The 17483-nt window shown below is 53.1% G+C and overlaps 1 protein-coding gene across 4 annotated transcripts; it reads left to right on the top strand.

The window, feature by feature from the left end:
* Positions 1-7353: 7353 nt before the first annotated feature.
* TMEM161A (transmembrane protein 161A) lies at positions 7354-16644 on the top strand. 4 transcript variants are annotated; one of them, XM_027084797.1, is made up of 12 exons: positions 7426-7480; positions 10340-10443; positions 10875-10955; positions 11343-11440; positions 11553-11709; positions 12561-12712; positions 14842-14902; positions 14999-15142; positions 15246-15359; positions 15501-15675; positions 15794-15890; positions 16269-16644. In XM_027084797.1, the coding sequence occupies exons 1-12, from the start codon at positions 7478-7480 to the stop codon at positions 16520-16522; spliced, it is 1440 nt and encodes a 479-aa protein (XP_026940598.1). In that variant the 5' UTR covers positions 7426-7477; the 3' UTR covers positions 16523-16644. The 4 variants fall into 4 exon arrangements, with proteins under 4 accessions (XP_026940601.1, XP_026940599.1, XP_026940598.1 ...); XM_027084800.1 differs by having other exon boundaries at positions 7354-7480; positions 14999-15359; XM_027084798.1 differs by lacking the exon at positions 15246-15359 and having other exon boundaries at positions 7424-7480.
* Positions 16645-17483: the final 839 nt, after the last annotated feature.

The raw sequence follows: 17483 nt of genomic DNA, 5'->3' as shown, positions 1-17483 counted from the left end.
CCTTGACCTTCCTGAGCTCCTCAGCTGCTCTCACCCACTCTGTCTCCTGCCCTGAGGCCCTTAGAAATACTTGCTGTTCCAAGCTAGGGCCATGCTGGTCCTTCCTGCTGGGCCACCTCCTGCAACCCTCAACTGGCCTCCTTTTTAGACTGCTTCCTACCCTCCAAGGCCTAGCTCCCTGACCGCTCCTGCAGGAAGCCCTCTCACTGCCCCAAGCTGAGAAATGGCTCTGACAATTCTCAAAGGGTCTGCTTAGTGGAGATCACCGATCTGGACGAGAATGTGAAAAACACACGGTGTTGGTATCAGTGTTTATAAGATTTGTATGCCCCTACCCCACCATCATTCTATGAAGATCCAAAGCTGAATGGTCCAGCTTGGCTGTAATTTCAAGACCCTTGTCCCCTGTCACCCCAGCCCTCCACAGAGGACTTTTTCAGTAAAATTCAATGCCTTGCATTCCACCATTAGCGCACACAGACCTGGATGTGGATATAGAGGCAAAAATGTGTGCAGCCTTCGAAAAAAGTCACCTCCCTTTCTCCTATAGTCCCCCTTCCCAGCCAAGACTTTCGGTGGACTCCTTTGACAGGTAGGGAGAGTGGGGAAAATGTATACAGTGCCTGGCCATTTTTTGTGACGTGAGCGCACTTGCTTGAGCAGCCATCTATATAGCACCATTCCTATGCCAGATCCAGCCTGGACTTTGTTCTCCAATCTTCCTGGTCCTCGACACCTTCATCCCCTGTGAAGTTGGGGCTTTGGAGCCCTAGTTTCCAGGGGAGAAACATGGCACGATCAAGGTTTGTGAAAGCCTCCCTCCCTGGGGCTTCTGTGGCGTGAGGTGGAGGTGGGGTCCAGGAACAAAAGAGGCAACAGACCGAGGGACAGTGGAGGGACACTCCAGGGTGTATTTGGAGGTAGAGCTACCAGGACCTGCAGATGGCTCGGATGTGGGGTAAAGGGTTTCATGGGCAACTCGCAGCCCCCTCTTACAACACAGGGAAACTTGCGGAGAATGCAGAGTCTGTAGGATGAACTCAAGGCCTCTGTGGAGTGTTTAAGTTAGGCTGGAGAGCTCTCTCACCCAACTCAGATTCAGGTTCTAAATCCTCCCCACCTGCTCCCTTCTGTCCCTTCCCACCCTCAGAGGAGGGGTGAGGCATTGTCTCCACCCCAGCCTATGACAGTAGCCTCTGGGGATCCAGCTGAACACACAGCCCCTGCCACCCCAGCAGCACCATTGCCACATGCACCATGGTCACCACGCAGGTGCAACTTTCTCCAACTGGGTTACCCTTCTGGGGATCCCCTTCCTCAGGTCACAAGGACCCTGGCCATACACATGGGGTGGATGAACCGCCAAGCTGGTGGCGCCCCGCAGTGTCGCAGTCACAGCTCCCCATACAACCAGACGCAGGACCAGGGACTTGGAAGGAGGAGAGAGGCCAAGGCAGCAGGTCCTCTGGGGGAAACTGAGGCATATCCAGAAAGGGCCCCTTTTTCAGCCTCTGGATCTTACCCACATTGTGGATAAGGTGGGCCAGTCTCTGAAGTCAGTGCCCACAGGGTAAGTGCCGAGTGTGGAGTTCATAAAAATGTGGGCTGCTTTCAAACGCTGGGGAGAGGGCCTTCCCCAGTGGCGCAGTGGTTGAGAGTCCGCCTGCCGATGCAGGGGACACGGGTTCGTGCCCCGGTCCGGGAAGATCCCACATGTCACGGAGTGGCTAGGCCTGTGAGCCATGGCCGCTGAGCCTGCGCGTCCGGAGCCTGTGCTCCGCAGCGGGAGAGGCCACAACAGTGAGAGGCCCGCGTACCAAAAAAAAAAAAAAAATGTTGCATTCAAACACTGGGGAGCCCCAGGGCCGTTTGGTGTGGCTCTGTGTCCTCATCCCTGGGAGGCTGCACTTTCACCATCTGCCGTTAGGTGGCGCCCAGTAGTGCCCTTTGGATTCTGAACTCCCCGCTCAAAATTTTAAAATAAAGTGGAAATAAGAATAAGTAAATAAAATATATCTTGGCTTCCAGGGAGTCTGCCCCATGTTTTTAGTCTATGAGACTGGGGAACCAAAAAGGGCTGTGTCACATGTCATGTGTGTGTGACTATACATGTACAGCTTGAGGTGCTCTGGGCCATAAGGGGACAGTGGACATGCTACTAGGTTCTGGAAAGGCCTCTGGGTCCAGACCCTAGCTCTGCCCCTGCTGGCTGTGTGGAGGAGGAAGCAAGGAGGGTTGTGTGGAAGTGTCCTACTGCTAGTCTTTCTAAGGACACCATGGTGATGTTGGCCAGGGCCAATGTCACTATCAGGTGGGTTCCAAGTCTCTCAGGGGCTCGGTCACCGGTTGGAAGCACCATGGGAAGTATGGCCTGGGTACGAACATGATGATGGAAGTCAGAGATCTGAGAGATGCATTTTTGAGAGCACCATAGAGATGCATTTTAGAGAGCACCATAGAATGAAACAGTGTAGAATGAGAGTGTGGACCTCAGTGTAGACAGAGATTGTGGGACATTAGCATAAACAAACATAGGGAGTGTCCAGTGAGGATCAGGGAAAATGGCATACCCAGTGTAGGACAGAATGTGGGTTCACCCAATGGAGAATAGACGAGGAAGAATGTCCAATGGAGAACAGACAACATAGCACATGAAATGTAGAATAGGAAGTGAAGAACAGTCAATGTAGAACCGAGATGCTGAGCAAACAACGAGGGATGGAGTACATGGGCCAAGAGAAGACTTTGGCATTTGTTCTGCATGAGGTGGGAGCCATGGATGATTGTGAGCGGAGGAGGGACACGGTCTGGCTTAAGTATCAACAGGTGCCCTCAGGCTGCTCAGGGGAAAACAGACTGCGGGGGGGTGGATGGGAAGCGGGGAATGGAAGCCACAGGAGACCAGGGAGGAGGGGACTGCAGGTGGGAGATGATGGAGGCTGGATTGGGCGGAGACTGTGAAGGGAAGGAGGCTGGTTGGGACAATGGTTACACATGGAAGGTGAAGCCATCAGGAGGGGCTAACAGGTCAGGTATGGAGCAAGAGAGAGAGTTCAACGCCAACTTCAGAGTTTGGGGATAAGCACCTGGAAGATGGCGCTGCCTCTTCTGCAATGGGGAGGCTGCAGAGGGAAGATGCAGAGCTCCTGGGGCCAGGATGTGTGTGAGCTGGCTGTGGCTCACCACATGGGGGTGCTGTGATGCCTGGACTCGTAAACCTTATGCCCATAGACGAAGTCAGGGTGTGAATTAGATTCAGGCCTCTCAGAGTCTCAGTATCTTTATCAGTTTAATGGGGACAATTGTCCCAGCACCCTGACCTGCTGGAGAAAGCACTCGAGTCAGCCCCCCAGCTTGATGAGCAATAGGTCTGCAACAAATGTCCCCCTTTTTTTCTTGGTCCACCTTCTCTGACACCCTCCCCAGCTTCGCTGGATCCCACCTGGATGCTGTAGCTCTGAGGGGTGTCTCATGACACCCATGTAGGTCCTGGGAAATCCCAGTGACCCTCACTGCCACTGCCACCCACACTCTCTCAAGCCAATGGTCTGAGTCCAGAGGACCAAAGTCACAAATAGTTAATCCCCTGCAAACAGACATCCACATGGGCTCATATACAAAGACTAAAACACCCACAGAGACAAGGCAATCAACTATACACAATCCAGCCAAAACAATCTTGAGGGAAAAAAATGAAGCTGGAGGAATCAGACTCCCTGACTTCAGACTATACTACAAAGCTACAGTAATCAAGACAATATGGTACTGGCACAAAAACAGAAATATAGGTCAATGGAACAGGATAGAAAGCCCAGAGACAAACCCATGCACCTGTGGTCAACTAATCTATGACAAAGAAGGCAAGGATATACAATGGAGAAAAGACAGTCACTTCAATAAGTGGTGCTGGGAAAACTGGACAGCTACATGTAAAAGAATGAAATTAGAACACTCCCTAACACCATACACAAAAAAAAAACTCAAAATGGATTAAAGACCTGAATGTAAGACCAGACACCATAAAACTCTTAGAGGAAAACATAGGAAGAACACTCTTTTTTTTTTTTTTTTTTTTTTGCGGTACGCGGGCCTCTCACTGTTGTGGCCACTCCCGTTGCAGAGCACAGGCTCCAGACATGCAGGCTCAGCGGCCATGGCTCATGGGCCCAGCCGCTCCGCGGCATGTGGGATCTTCCCGGACTGGGGCACGAACCCGTGTCCCCTGCATCGGCAGGCGGACTCTCAACCACTGCGTCACCAGGGAAACCCGGAAGAACACTTTTTTTTTTTTTTTTTTTAAAAAAAAGTTTTTGTTTTTAATAGTTTTTTTTTTTTTTTAGATGTTGGGGGTAGGAGTTTATTAATTAATTAATTTATTTTTGCTGTGTTGGGTCTTCATTTCTGCGCGAAGGCTTTCTCCAGTTGTGGCAGGCGGGGGCCACTCCTCATCGCGGTGCGCGGGCCTCTCACTACAGCGGCCTCTCTTGTTGAGGAGCACAGGCTCCAGACACGCAGGCTCAGTAGTTGTGGCTCACGCGCCCAGTCGCTCCGCGGCATATGGGATCCTCCCAGACCAGGGCTCGAACCCACGTCCCCTGCATTAGCAGGCAGACTCTCAACCACTGCGCCACCAGGGAAGCCCCTGGAATAACACTCTTTGACGTAAATCACAGCAAGATCTTTTTTGACCCACCTCCTAGAGTAATGGAAATAAAAACAAAAATAAATGGGACCTAATGAAACTTAAAAACTTTTGCACAGCAAAGGAAACTATAAACAAGACGAAAAGACAACCCTCAGAATAGGAGAAAATATTTGCAAATGAATCAACAGACAAAGGATTAATCTCCAAAATATATAAACAGTTCATGCAGCTCAATATTAAAAAAACAAACAACCCAAAAAATGGGCAAAAGACCTAAATAGACATTTCTCCAAAGAAGACATACAGATGGCCAAGAGGCACATGAAAAGCTGCTCTACATCACAGATTATTAGAGAAATGAAAATCAAAACTACAATGAGAAAAAAAAAAACTACAATGAGGTATCACCTCACACCAGTTAGAATGGGCATCATCAGAAAATCTACAAACAACAAATGCTGGAGAGGGTGTGGAGAAAAGGGAACCCTCTTGCACTGTTGGTGGGAATGTAAATTGTTACAGCCACTGTGGAGAACAGCATGGAGGTTCCTTAAAAAACTAAAAATAGAATTACCATATGACCCAGCAATCCCACTACTGGGCATATACCCAGAGAAAACCATAATTCAAAAGGACACATGCACCCCAATGGTTCATTGCAGCACTATTTCCAATAGCTAGGTTATGGAAGCAACCTAAATGCCCATCAACAGATGAATGGATAAAGAAGATGTGGTACATATATACAGTGGAATATTACTCAGCCATAAAAAGGAACGAAATTGGGTCACTTGTAGAGATATGGATGGACCTAGAGACTGTCATACAGAGTGAAGTAAGTCAGAAAGAGAAAAACAAATATCGTATATTAACGCATATATGTGGAATCTAGAAAAATGGTACAGATGAACCAGTTTGCAAGGCAGAAATAGAGACACAGATGTAGAGAGCAAACGTATGGACACCAAGGGGGGAAAGCGGGGGGTGGGACGGTGGTGGTGGTGGGATGAATTGGGAGATTGGGATTGACATATATACACTAATATGTATAAGATAGATAACTAATAAGAATCTGCTGTATAAAAAATAATATTAAAATAAAAATTTTTTAAAAGTGGAAAATTACCATTAAGCAAACACACAGGAATAATTGTTGCAATCAAGAATCATCAATGGGGGCTTCCCTGGTGGCGCAGTGGTTGAGAGTCCGCCTGCCAATGCAGGGGACACGGGTTCGTGTCCTGGTCCGGGAAGATCCCACATGCCGCGGGGTGGCTGGGCCCGTGAGCCATGGCCGCTGAGCCTGCACGTCCGGAGCCTGTGCTCTGCAACGGGAGAGGCCACAACAGTGAGAGGCCCGCGTACCGAAAAATAAAACAAAACAAAACAAAAAACAACTAAACATGATCCACTCACAGGCCTCATAAAGACCCTCAGACAGTCACACCCACATAATATGTCCACACGCAGGCAAACACACTTATCCACAGAAACAGAGCTGAAAAACTTGGGCTTGAAGCCCTTTCCTCTAAGCCTTGAAACAGAAAACATCAGATTCCTGAGGCTGACATTTAGTCCTTGATCTAGCCACGCCTAAAGCTGACAATGCTTTTGGAGTTTTCTGTTACGTTAGCTAAATTTTTCCCTTTTTTGCTGGAGCCCATTTAAGTTGGACTTTTTTTTTTTTTTTGGCTTGCAACCGGGGTTCTGGCTGATAGAAATAAATAAGGCTTTTGCCAGGTGAAAAAAAAGGGGGGAGCGGGGGAGGAAGGAGGCACCCCAAGATGGAAGATGGCATTTACAGAGGCCTGGAGATATAAGAAAGCGTGGCCTGTGGCTAGCTGTATTATAGCGCGTACAATAGTGTTGGTGGCAGATTGAAGTCAGGCAGAGGGGTCTGAATTCAGTCTGAGCAACTGGAATCTAGTCATTGAGGGCCACCGAATGTTCTTTTTTAATTTATTTATTTTTGGCTGCCTTGGGTCTTCCTTGCTGCGCATGGGCTTTCTCTAGTTGTGGTGTTGCAGTGCGTGGGCTTCTCATTGTGGTGTCTTCTCTTGTGGACCACGGGCTCTAGGCCCGCGGGCTTCAGTAGTTGTGGCTCGGGGACTCTAGAGCGCAGGCTCAACAGCTGTGGCGCTCGGGCTCAGTTGCTCTGCCGCTTGTGGGATCTTCCTGGACCAGGCCTCGAACCCATGTATGCAGGCAGATTCTTAACCAGTGCGTCACGAGGGAAGCCCCCACAAAACATTCTCCTTTTTTTTTTTTTTTCAGTACGCGGGCCTCTCACTGTTGTGGCCTCTCCCGTTGCGGAGCACAGGCTCCGGACGCGCAGGCTCAGCGGCCATGGCCCACGGGCCCAGCCGCTCCGCGGCATGTGGGATCCTCCCGGACCGGGGCACGAACCTGTGTTCCCCGCATCGGCAGGGGGACTCTCAACCACTGCGCCACCAGGGAAGCCCCCACCAAATATTCTTGATCAAGAGAGTTCCACGCTCAGAAATCCCCAGCGGGAGACAGTGATTGGTTGAATAAGTGTATTCCACTCAAACGTGCGAAATACGTGCAGGTGAGGAGACTGAGTCTCAGAGACACCGGTCACCCTGGGGTCCCAGAGACCCCGATAGGAGCTCGTTGAGCAACTTTGAACTACAACTTCCGGCATGCAATGCGAGAGACTCCTTGTCCTCCTGATTTGCCCCCGGCTCCAAGCCTGACGATTGGTTAGGTGGGCTGCTTGTCAGACCAAAGTCTGGTTTTGATTGGTCGAGTTCCGAGCGGGGCTCCGAGCTCCAGGCCCACGGGTCCCGGCACAGCGCTCCAGCAGGCAACATGGTAAGCCGGCGACTCTTAGCATGGGGGGCCCTGAGGGGCTAGGGGTTCCGCCGAGGGGGGTCCAGGGAGACACCGAGGAGACCGGGATCCCTTTGTGGGCACTGAGGTCTCTGAGGGATTTGGGATTGCGCTGAGGGCCGTGTTTCCCTGTTTGGTGTCAGGGTCTCACTGCGGGACCTATGAGGGGGTCGGAGGTTGTACAAGGGAACTGGAAGGCCTTGAGTGTTCTGGGCTTCTGACAAGTCTCTGGGGGGCCCTCTAGGGGCCTGGGGTCCTGCTGAGGGTGTCGTCCCGTGGAGGGTACTGGGGATCTGAACACCTTCGGAGCCCCGTGAGGGAGATCTGGGGTCCCCCGGGGCCCACTCTGGGGATGGTGTCCTGCGGGAGCGTGGGGGCCACGCCGACAAGGTCCATCGGGGCTCCCTACGGGTGTGGGGTGTGCCGAAGGACCAGGGAGAATCCTGAGAGGAGGGGGCCATGCGGAGGGGATCTGGGTAGGCTCAGGGCGGGGGAGGGTCCCAGAATTGGAGACAGCACAGTTGGAACCCTCAGGTCTCACGTAGTTCTGGATCCAACCCACTGAGTTTATTCTTCAAGCTTAGCCTGGCCCCTGTGGGTCAGGCTGGCGCTGGGCGAGGGCGGAGACCCCCCAGCCCTAGGACTGGACAGAGGGAGAGACAGGATGGAGGGGCCAGGAAGGCGGCCTGAACTTGCCTGGGGTGGGGGGTGACCCCGAGGAGGGGCGCTGGAGGTGGGTCTGAAGTAAGAGCATTGATGGAAGGGGCTGATGAAAGTGGATGTCGTTCCAGGGTGCGGGATGTTGTGGGAGGTGAGGGGAAGGGCTCTCGGAAACGGGATGGAGGAAAGTTGCATTGATGTTACTTAGCAGGATTCTGGGATCACAGATCCAGGGAAGAGCTTTGAGCAGAGGAGGGACATGGGCTAATGGGATGCTTCAGAGATCTTTGGAGATCTGCAGAGCGTGGACCCTAAGACTGGAGGCTGCTGGGGGTGGGCGGTGAGAAACATCCCTGGACAGACCTCGGGAGCCTTAGGTGGAGGGATGCATGTCTTCCCTCCTTCCCTTCTCTTCCTTCTTCATCCTTCCTCCCTCTTCTTCTCCCTTCCTCTCTCTCCCTCTCCTTCCTTTCTAACGTCCTTCCTCTCCGAGTGCTGGGATCGCAGTTTGAACCATGGGTCTCCTCCCTGGGAGGTGTCCAAGGGTAATGGGGTCAGCGATGGAGAGCCCGGGGGTCTGGGAGGGTCTCTGAGACCGGAATGGTTGGGGGTAGAGGACGCCGGGGGAGAGAGCCAGGCAGTGAGGCGGGTTGGTCCTGAGCTGGGTCCGCCTGGCCTTGTGGGCTGAGGAGCGGAGTTGGACGTTTACTATGAGACTGGGAAGGGCCTGGGCTGCCTGGAGGAGCGAGAGCAGTGTCCATGGGAGTGATGGGTGGGTGCTGGGGCCTCCAGGGAAGGGCCTGGAGGAGGCATGGTCTGCGAGCTCGGCAGAGAGGTTCTGCCAGGGGATGATGGGTCACAAGGGAGAGGTGTCTGGAGAGCCAGGGAGACTGGGGAGCAGCTGCTGGGAGGTGCTGGGTTTCCAGGGAGGAGTGGAGGAGGTGTCCTGGGAGGAAGGGCGGGACCGCTTTGAGGGGCCCAACTGTGCTCTGGGTCATTAATGCCTGCTAGCCAGTCTGCATTTGGGTGGGGGGAGGGTGAGCAGTGAGACCAGAAAGATGACGCCCCACCTCATTACTGAAAAAACGTTCCTGGCCTCAGTTTACAAATCACAGCATAAAGAAAATATCCTATTAGTCTTTTATTTTAATGATGGATTTCTCAGCAGTCATTCTGAATTACAGTGTTAGGCCCGATAGCCATCACATTAGAGCTTTCCCTATTAAATTTAGCTTATTTTTGCCTGATTAAAGGATAATTTTAACAATTAGTTTTAATATTAATGTAATCTTTATTTCATTTTAGTTGTTAATACCATAATACTAGCAGACAGCCCTCCTGAGCACTTAATTTTACATAATTACGAAAGCAAATTGGTATTTACTGCATTGAAGCAGGAAAACCCAGCTTCAGACTGATTACCAAAAACATTTTTTCTAAAATGTTTTAAAATAAGTGTATGAAAATGTGTTATGAATTGTTGTTTAAAAGTTTGTTAGTAGAACTTGGTAAGAAAATTCCTAATTAAAAAAAGTCATCCCACTCAAACGTGTAAGTCTTTATCCTGAAACAGGTAGTGGGCCAGGAATAGATCGCTTTCCTCCTTGGCTGATTACAAAGGGAGGGAGAGGGAGAGAGGGTGTCTTCAATTATCAGGGATAATTTAAGATGGGAAAGACTTGGGGGACAGAGCCACCTGGGTGAACGTTGAAACTACAAGCTCACCTGAGACACAGTTACAAAAACTGCATCCGTGGGACCGTGGGAGAAGAGCGCTTCCACTGGGTGTGCCCGGCTCGTTGTAGGTCCAGAAGGTGGTCGTGAGAGTACACGAAACAAAATAGGAAGCACCCCATTTCCAGATGAGGAAAACTGAGGCTTGGGGAGATTTAAATCCTTAAATCCTTAGCACAAGGAGGAAAGCGGGCCCCAGTGTCTGCTCCAGCACGTGCTCTCCGCCGCCCCACACCCCAGCCAGGTGGTGGGGAGGGACGTGCGTTTTGCTGGGGCTCCCAGGGTTGGGTCTGAGCCCACCCCAGGACCTTTCCCCAAGGAGCAGCTTGAGCCAGGGTGGCCCTGCCTCCACAACCTGGCCCCGGAGTCTCTATAAATAGCCGGGCTTCCGAAGCGTGAGCTTGTGATCCTCTGGCTGGCACTGCCCTTCATGTTTCCTCCCCGCAGGCTGTCCTTGGAGTGCAGCTGGTGGTGACGTTGCTCACCGCCACCCTCATGCATAGGCTTGCGCCTCACTGCTCCTTCGCGCGCTGGCTGCTCTGCAATGGCAGGTGAGCCACACCCCCTCCCCGGGCGGTGGGCGGAGCCCCTAAGGCCCCGCCCTCCCTGGTTTTTCTCCTAGCCCCGCCTCAAGCCCTGAAAGGTGAGGTTTTTTTGTTTTGTTTTGTTTTGTTTAAAACAAACAAACAACTTTGTTGAGATGTAATTGACGTACAATAATCTGCAAATATTTGAAGTACACAGTTGGATCAATTTTGACAGATTGTACACATCGCTGAGACCATCTAAATACTCAGACGAGCAGCTGCTTCCCCCACTCCTGCTCTCCTTCATCCCTACTCTAGCTGTAGATCTGTTTCCTGAAACTCTTTTTGTCCCGGTTTGGGTTTCGGACCCTTTCTGAGAATCTGGTGGAAACTGTGAACTCTCTAGGGCAATTCACATGGCAGTTCCTTTCCTGACTGCCTGTCTCTGCCCTTAGTCTCTTCCGATACAAGCACCCTTCCGAGGAAGAGCTTCGGGCCCTGGCAGGGAAGCAGAGGCCCAGAGGCAGGAAGGAGCGGTGAGTGAACCCCCAGTCTTAGGTAAGTGGCTCCCTTCCAGGGGAGGCCATGAGGGCACAGGGCCTTACCTGCCCACTTCCAGGCACTGCTCTGGGCACAGGAGAATTGGGGACACCCCAGGCTGAGGAGATGGTCACTGTCATTCACTGGTTGCCTCCAGTTGGCGTCTAATGCTTATTGGAAGTTTGCTCTGGGCCAGCCCTATGGGTGGGTGTTGGCCACCACCCTGGCATTCAGAGGACACCCAGGCTGGGGGAGAAGGTACCTCCTAGGCCTCCTGTGCTCTGAGGGTGACATGGTAGAGCCTCCCAGGCTGGGGTGGGGTGGACTGCCAGGGGAGGGGAGGATGGAGGATGCTGTTCTGACACATTACCCCCTCCTCCCAGGTGGGCCAATGGCTATAGTGAGGAGAAGCCGTTATCCGTGCCCCGTGACACCCCTTTCCAGCTAGAGACCTGTCCCCTCACAGCCGTTGATGCCCTCGGTAACAGCTGGGTCCCCAGCTCCCCTGGCCCTTGGCTCACACCCTGGTGGGGTTGGTGGGGGGAGCATCTTGGGCGGGCTAAGCTGGGGACTCAGTTGCATCCTCCCCGCAGTCCTGCGCTTCTTCCTGGAGTACCAGTGGTTTGTGGACTTCGCGGTGTACTCGGGTGGCGTGTACCTCTTCACAGAGGCCTACTACTATGTGCTGGGCCCGGCCAAGGAGACCAACATCGCTGTGTTCTGGTGCCTGCTCACCATCGCCTTCTCTATGTATCCTTCCTCTTAGCTCCCCAGGTGGGGAAGGTGGAGGCCTGTGGAAGCTGGACCCCAGGCTCCTTGTCGCCCCAGAAACTCAGTGGTGTAACGCAGTCACTATTTCATGTTTGCCTGGGCCGGGGCTCAGCTGGGTTGCCTCATATCCGCTCCAAGTGGGCTTGCCTTTCAGCGGTCTAGAGCAAGCTTCCTCACCACAGCGGCCAGGAAGGAAAAGGGGGCCTTGCAGGCCTCCTGAGGCTTTGCCTGAAGTCGGTCCACCCAACCCCTGTCCATTCTCTGGGTCAAAGCAACTCAGCAGTCCAGAACAGATGCAGGGGCTGGCAAAGAGACGTCCCTTCCGTCATTTTTTTAGGAAGCTGCATAGAGAGCAGAGGCAAAACTGTGACTTTGAGGACCCAAGTCGGAGACAATGTCCTTGTGGAATGGGCTTGCAAAGCAGGGCAGATTGGAGATAGAGACTGGTGTCTCTATTAGCCTGTCAGAGGAACGGGAAACTCAGGAGCTGTGAATTCAGCCAGGTGGCTGAGTGAGTCAGGGAGACTTGACCTCCTGACAGACAGACAGACAGACAGAGACAGAGTTGGCCATTTCTAACTGACCACAGGCAGTGTGATGAGGCCAAGCTGGAGGCCTGGCTCAGGACCTCCTGCTCGCTGATGACACAGGCCTGAACAGCAGTAAGCCTTGTGTCCTGGGCTTGCCCGGCAGCTCACTCCTCTGCTCCCCAGGACTCTAAGCCTGAACTTCCATGTTAGTGCTCTGGAGTTGGGGGGTCACTGGTTGGGGGTGGTGGATGGGGGAGGGGTCACTGCAGGCACTGGAGGCCTCCTTAGCCCTGCCCCCAGCAAGGTGTTCCTGACCGTGACCCGGCTGTACTTCAGTGCAGAGGAGGGGGGCGAGCGCTCAGTCTGCCTCACCTTCGCCTTCCTCTTCCTCCTCCTGGCCATGTTGGTGCAGGTGGTGCCGGAGGAGACCCTTGAGCTGGGCCTGGAGCCAGGTATGTGCAGTCTGGGGCCTGGGGTTTTTGCTGCAGTCTGGGGCCTGGGGTTTAAGCCTCTGGGTTATTGCTGTCAGTGTTTTCTTTACGTATTTTGAGGCTAATTGACGAGGTGTTTACAAGTCTAAAATTGCTACGTCTTCCTGGCAAATCAGCCATTTTTTTCATGATGTATGGACCCATTTTGATTCTAATAATACTTCCATCTTAGTCTAGTTTGTCTGGTATTAATATAGCCTTTCCAGCTTTCTTCCTTCTTTTCTTCCTCCCTCCCTTCCTTATTTCCTTCTTCCTTCTTTTCTTTTCTTTTCTTTTTTTTTTTTTTGCGGTACGCGGTCCTCTCACTGTTGTGGCCTCTCCCGTTGTGGAGCACAGGCTCTGGACGCACAGGCTCAGTGGCCATGGCTCACGGGCCTAGCCGCTCCGCGGCATGTGGGATCTTCCCGGACCAGGGCATGAACCCGTGTCCCCTGCATCGGCAGGCGGACTCTCAACCACTGCGCCACCAGGGAAGCCCTTCTTTTCTTTTTAAATTGATATATACTTGACATATTATATTAGTTTCAGGTGTACAATATAATGATTCAATATTTGTGTATACTGCAAAATGAGCACCACAATAAGTCTAGTTAACATCCATCACTGCACATAGTTACAATTTTCTTTTCTTGTGATGAGAACTTTTAAGATCTACTTGCTTAGCAACTTTCAAATATACAATACTATCTTTCTTTTGATTAGTATTTGTTATATCTTTTTGACATCCCTTTACTTTCAACCTTCCAGTGACCTCATGTTGAGGTATGTCTACTTTAAAAAATAATAATAATAAATATATAGATATAGATATTTTCTTTCTTTATTTTCTTTCTTTATTTTTTAATTTGGCCGTGCTGCATGGCTTGCGGGATCTTGGTTCCGTGACCAGGGATTGAACCTGTGCCCTCAGCAGTGAAAGCTCAGAGTCCTAACCACTGGACTGCCAGGGAATTCCCTATCTGGATATTTTCCATCAAGTCTGATAGTCTGTATCATTTAACTTCAAAATTTAATCCACTTACATTTATTGTGTTTTCTGACATATTTGGCCTTGTCTCTACCATCTTACATTTTCACTTTCTATTTGTTCCTTTTCTTTTGTGCTGTTGACAGTGGCTGCCAGCTTAATTGTCCTTCCTTTTAGGTGATCTGTCATAACTTCTGACTGCTTTGTGAGCTCTTTGTTTTTGGTGTTCTGCAGTTTTGCCACAGTGTGTCTAGGTATGGATTTCTTTGTATTTATCTGGTTTTATATACTTTGTATGTATCATCCATTCTGCAGACTTCTCAATAATTACCTTTCAATATCTCTTCTCCTTCATTCTCTCTCTTCTCTCCCTTTGGGATTCAGACTTGACTTATATTGAACTTCCTATTCTGTCCTCCTTATCTCTTAATCTTCCATCACTTTTCCCACCTTCCTGTCTTTCTTAGTCGGAATCTGAGTGATTTCTTCAGATCCAATTCGTCATTTCCTCCTTTGGCTCCTTCTAAGACGCTGTTTAACAACTTATCACTTCAATAATTATATTTTCCTTTTGGAAGAGCTTAACTGATTCCTTTGCAAATCCACCTGGTCCTCTGAGGTAGTCTCATGTCACCTGTTCTGCAATTCCAACTTTTATTTTCCTCAGGCATTTCACACAGAAGCCTTGGGGTCTAAATTTGTCCTTTGGTTTTTTTCTCCTGACTCACCTTTATGGTAATTTATTGTCTTGTGTGTTTGGTGATTTTGGTTGTGAGCTCACATTATTTGCTTTTACTCCGTGGAAAATGTGGGGGCCTGAACTGAGAAATCTTTCCAAGACTTTGATTTCCTCCTGTGGAGCCCTTCATGACCCTCCAGCCTCGGGGAAGCTCAGACTCAGTGCCCTCCGCCCCCATGTCCCTCAGTCCAGTCAAGGGTGTCTGTCTAGCACATTCTCCTGAGCTTCACATAACTGGAGAACAAAATTGTCCTCATGCTTGTTACAGGCTGCCACTAGTGTGTTCCTACCTGGAAAACAAAAGGATGTCTGGGAGGGGGGCAGAGTAGGCTCTGAGGCCCCAGGGGTCTGTTTTGGACACCACCCTCTCTTTGTCTTCCCCAGGTCTGGCCAGTATGACCCAGAACTTGGAGCCACTTCTGAAGACACAGGGCTGGGACTGGGCGTGAGTCCTGGGAGGCGAGGGGGAACAGCGGCATGCTGCGACCTGCAGGCAGGGTGCTGACCTGCCGCGGGGCCCTGACCCTTCTCTTTTTCCCAGTCTTCCTTTGGTCAAGCTGGCCATCCGCGTGGGGCTGGCGGCAGTGGGCTCCATGCTGGGTGCCTTCCTCACCTTCCCAGGCCTGCGGCTGGCCCAGACCCACCATGATGCACTGACCATGTCGGAAGACCGGCCCATGCTGCAGTTACGTGGGGGACCGGGTGGATGGAGCGTTAGGGCGCCTAGGGAAGGGGCCGGTGGGGATGGTGGGTGCCCAAGCCTACCCGCTCTGCGCCCTTGCCCCCAGGTTCCTTCTGCACACCAGCTTCCTGTCCCCCCTGTTTGTCCTGTGGCTCTGGACCAAGCCCATGGCGCGGGACTTCCTGCACCAGGCTCCCTTTGGAAGCACGTCCTTTTCTCTGTGCGTATGGAAGTGGGAGGCAGGGCAGCTGGGGCCCCCTCTGGCTACTCCAGACTCTGAGACTAAGGGAGGAGTGCGTCCTGGGGGAGGATCCTGGGGCAGAAGGCAGCCTCACTAGCCCCCTCGCCCCTCTCGGCGCAGGCTGTCCGACTCGGCCTTCGACTCGCTGCGTCTCTGGATGCTGGTGGCACTGTGCCTGCTGCGGCTGGCGGTGACCCGGCCCCACCTGCAGGCCTACCTGTGCCTGGCCAAGGCTCGAGTGGAGCAGCTGCGGCGGGAGGCCGGCCGCATCGAGGCCCGAGAGATCCAACGGCGGGTACCGGCGCGAGCGGGGAGGGAACCTGGGCCTCAGGGCGGGGTTCCCTGTTCCTCAGGCGTGGGGTTACCCGGAGCCCGAAGGTCCCCTGCTGCAGCCACTGCTACCTGTCCACTAGGTGGTGCGGGTGTACTGCTACGTGACAGTTGTGAGCCTGCAGTACCTGACTCCGCTCATCCTCACACTCAACTGCACGCTGCTGCTCAAGACGCTGGGTGAGAACCCGCCTGGGCGACGGCGGGGGCGGGGTCTGGAGTTGGAGCGGGGCGGGGCTGAGCCTGGAGCGAGGGGCTGGAGTTGTTGTTGGGTGGGAGAGGGGAGGGGAGGGCCGGCGACTGAGCGAGGCGGGGGCGGGGCCTGACTATAGAGGGGGCGGGGCGGAGGCTGGAGGGCCCTGAGATGGGGCGAGGTCAGAGGCGGAGCCTGGGGTGGGGCCCGAAGATGAGGTGCGGGCAGAGCCTGGGGTAGCCGAGGTGGTGGAAGGAGGCAGAGCCTGGGGCGGGGCGGGTGAGTGTCAGCATGGGTGGGGGTCCTGGAGGCCAACTCCGCCTGCGCCTCCACCCATCCCTCCCTCCACCCTGTTTCTCTCGCAGGCGGCTACTCCTGGGGCCTGGGTCCCGTCCCCCCGCTGTCTCCCACCCCGTCCTCAGCCCTCGATGGCCTGGTCGGCCCCGAGGAGGACGAGGCCCGGCAGACCGTGGCCCTGATCGCCGGGGTCCTGGGCAGCCTGCTCACGCCACTCTTCCTCCGCGGCGTCCTCGCCTTCCTCATCTGGTGGATCGCCACCTGCCAACTGCTCTCTAGCCTCTTCGGCCTGTACTTCCACCAGCAACTGGCGGGCTCCTAGCCCGCCTGCAGACACTCCTGCAGCCCCAAGGTCTGGTCCTGGGCCAGCGGGGCGCGGGCCACCCCCTCAGTGTCCCCAGGTGCAATGTGGTCCTGGGAGTCCCAGATGCGTCCGCTGTGCCAGTCCCCTTCACTGCATGCCTGAGCCGTGGCCACGCCTTGGACCCTGAGCTTCTGCCTAGAAACTGATTCCCCAGGCCCAGCGGCAGAGGGTCCCACGGCCAGCCATTGTTCCCAGATTGCATGTGCCCAGTTTGACTGCAGTGGGGGTGGGCGTGGGGGTGGGAGGGGGCACTCTTCTGAACAAATAAAGGAGCAAGCCGATTTTTAAAAAAATTAATTAATTTATTTTTGGCTGCTTTGGTTCTTTGTTACTGCACACGGGCTTTCTCCAGTTGTGGCGAGAGGGGGCTACTCTTGGTTGTGGTGTGTGGGCTTCTCATTGTGGTGGTTTCTCTTGTTGCAGAGCATGGGCTCTAGGCACGCGGGCTTCAGTAATTGTGGCACGTGGGCTCAGTTGTGGCTCACGGGCTCTAGAGCGCAGGCTCAATAGTTGTGTCACACGGACTTAGTTGCTCTGCGGCATGTGGGATCTTCCGGGACCAGGGCTCGAACCGGTGTCCCCTGTATTGGCAGGTGGATTCTTAATCACTGCACCACCAGGAAAGCCCGAGCAAGCTGCTTTTTACAAAAAGGATCCAGGGCTTCCCTGGTGGCGCAGTGGTTGAGAGTCTGCCTGCCAATGCAGCGGACACGGGTTCGTGCCCTGGTCCGGGAGGATCCCACATGCCGCGGAGCGGCTGGGCCCATGAGCCATGGCCGCTGAGCCTGTGCGTCCGGAGCCTGTGCTCCACAATGGGAGAGGCCACAACAGTGAGAGGCCCACTTCAAATAAAAAAAAAAAAAAAAAAAAAAAAAAGGATCCAGACGGTTTGGGAAGGGGCTTTCTGCATGCTGTCAGG

The sequence above is a fragment of the Aethalodelphis obliquidens genome, unplaced genomic scaffold, assembly GCF_003676395.1.
Source record: "Aethalodelphis obliquidens isolate GAN/ISIS:26980383/991018 unplaced genomic scaffold, ASM367639v1 scaffold53, whole genome shotgun sequence".
Taxonomy (NCBI): Eukaryota; Metazoa; Chordata; class Mammalia; order Artiodactyla; family Delphinidae; genus Aethalodelphis; species Aethalodelphis obliquidens.
This window is presented reverse-complemented; position numbering and strand designations above follow the sequence as displayed.

What these genes read in the sequence shown, in the direction of transcription:
- TMEM161A (XM_027084800.1), top strand. An exon ending in ACACAGGGCTGGGACTGGGC is followed by an intron (nt 14,903 to 14,998) that starts GTGAGTCCTGGG and finishes TCTTTTTCCCAG; the next exon opens with TCTTCCTTTGGTCAAGCTGG. An exon ending in CCCGAGAGATCCAACGGCGG is followed by an intron (nt 15,676 to 15,793) that starts GTACCGGCGCGA and finishes CCTGTCCACTAG; the next exon opens with GTGGTGCGGGTGTACTGCTA.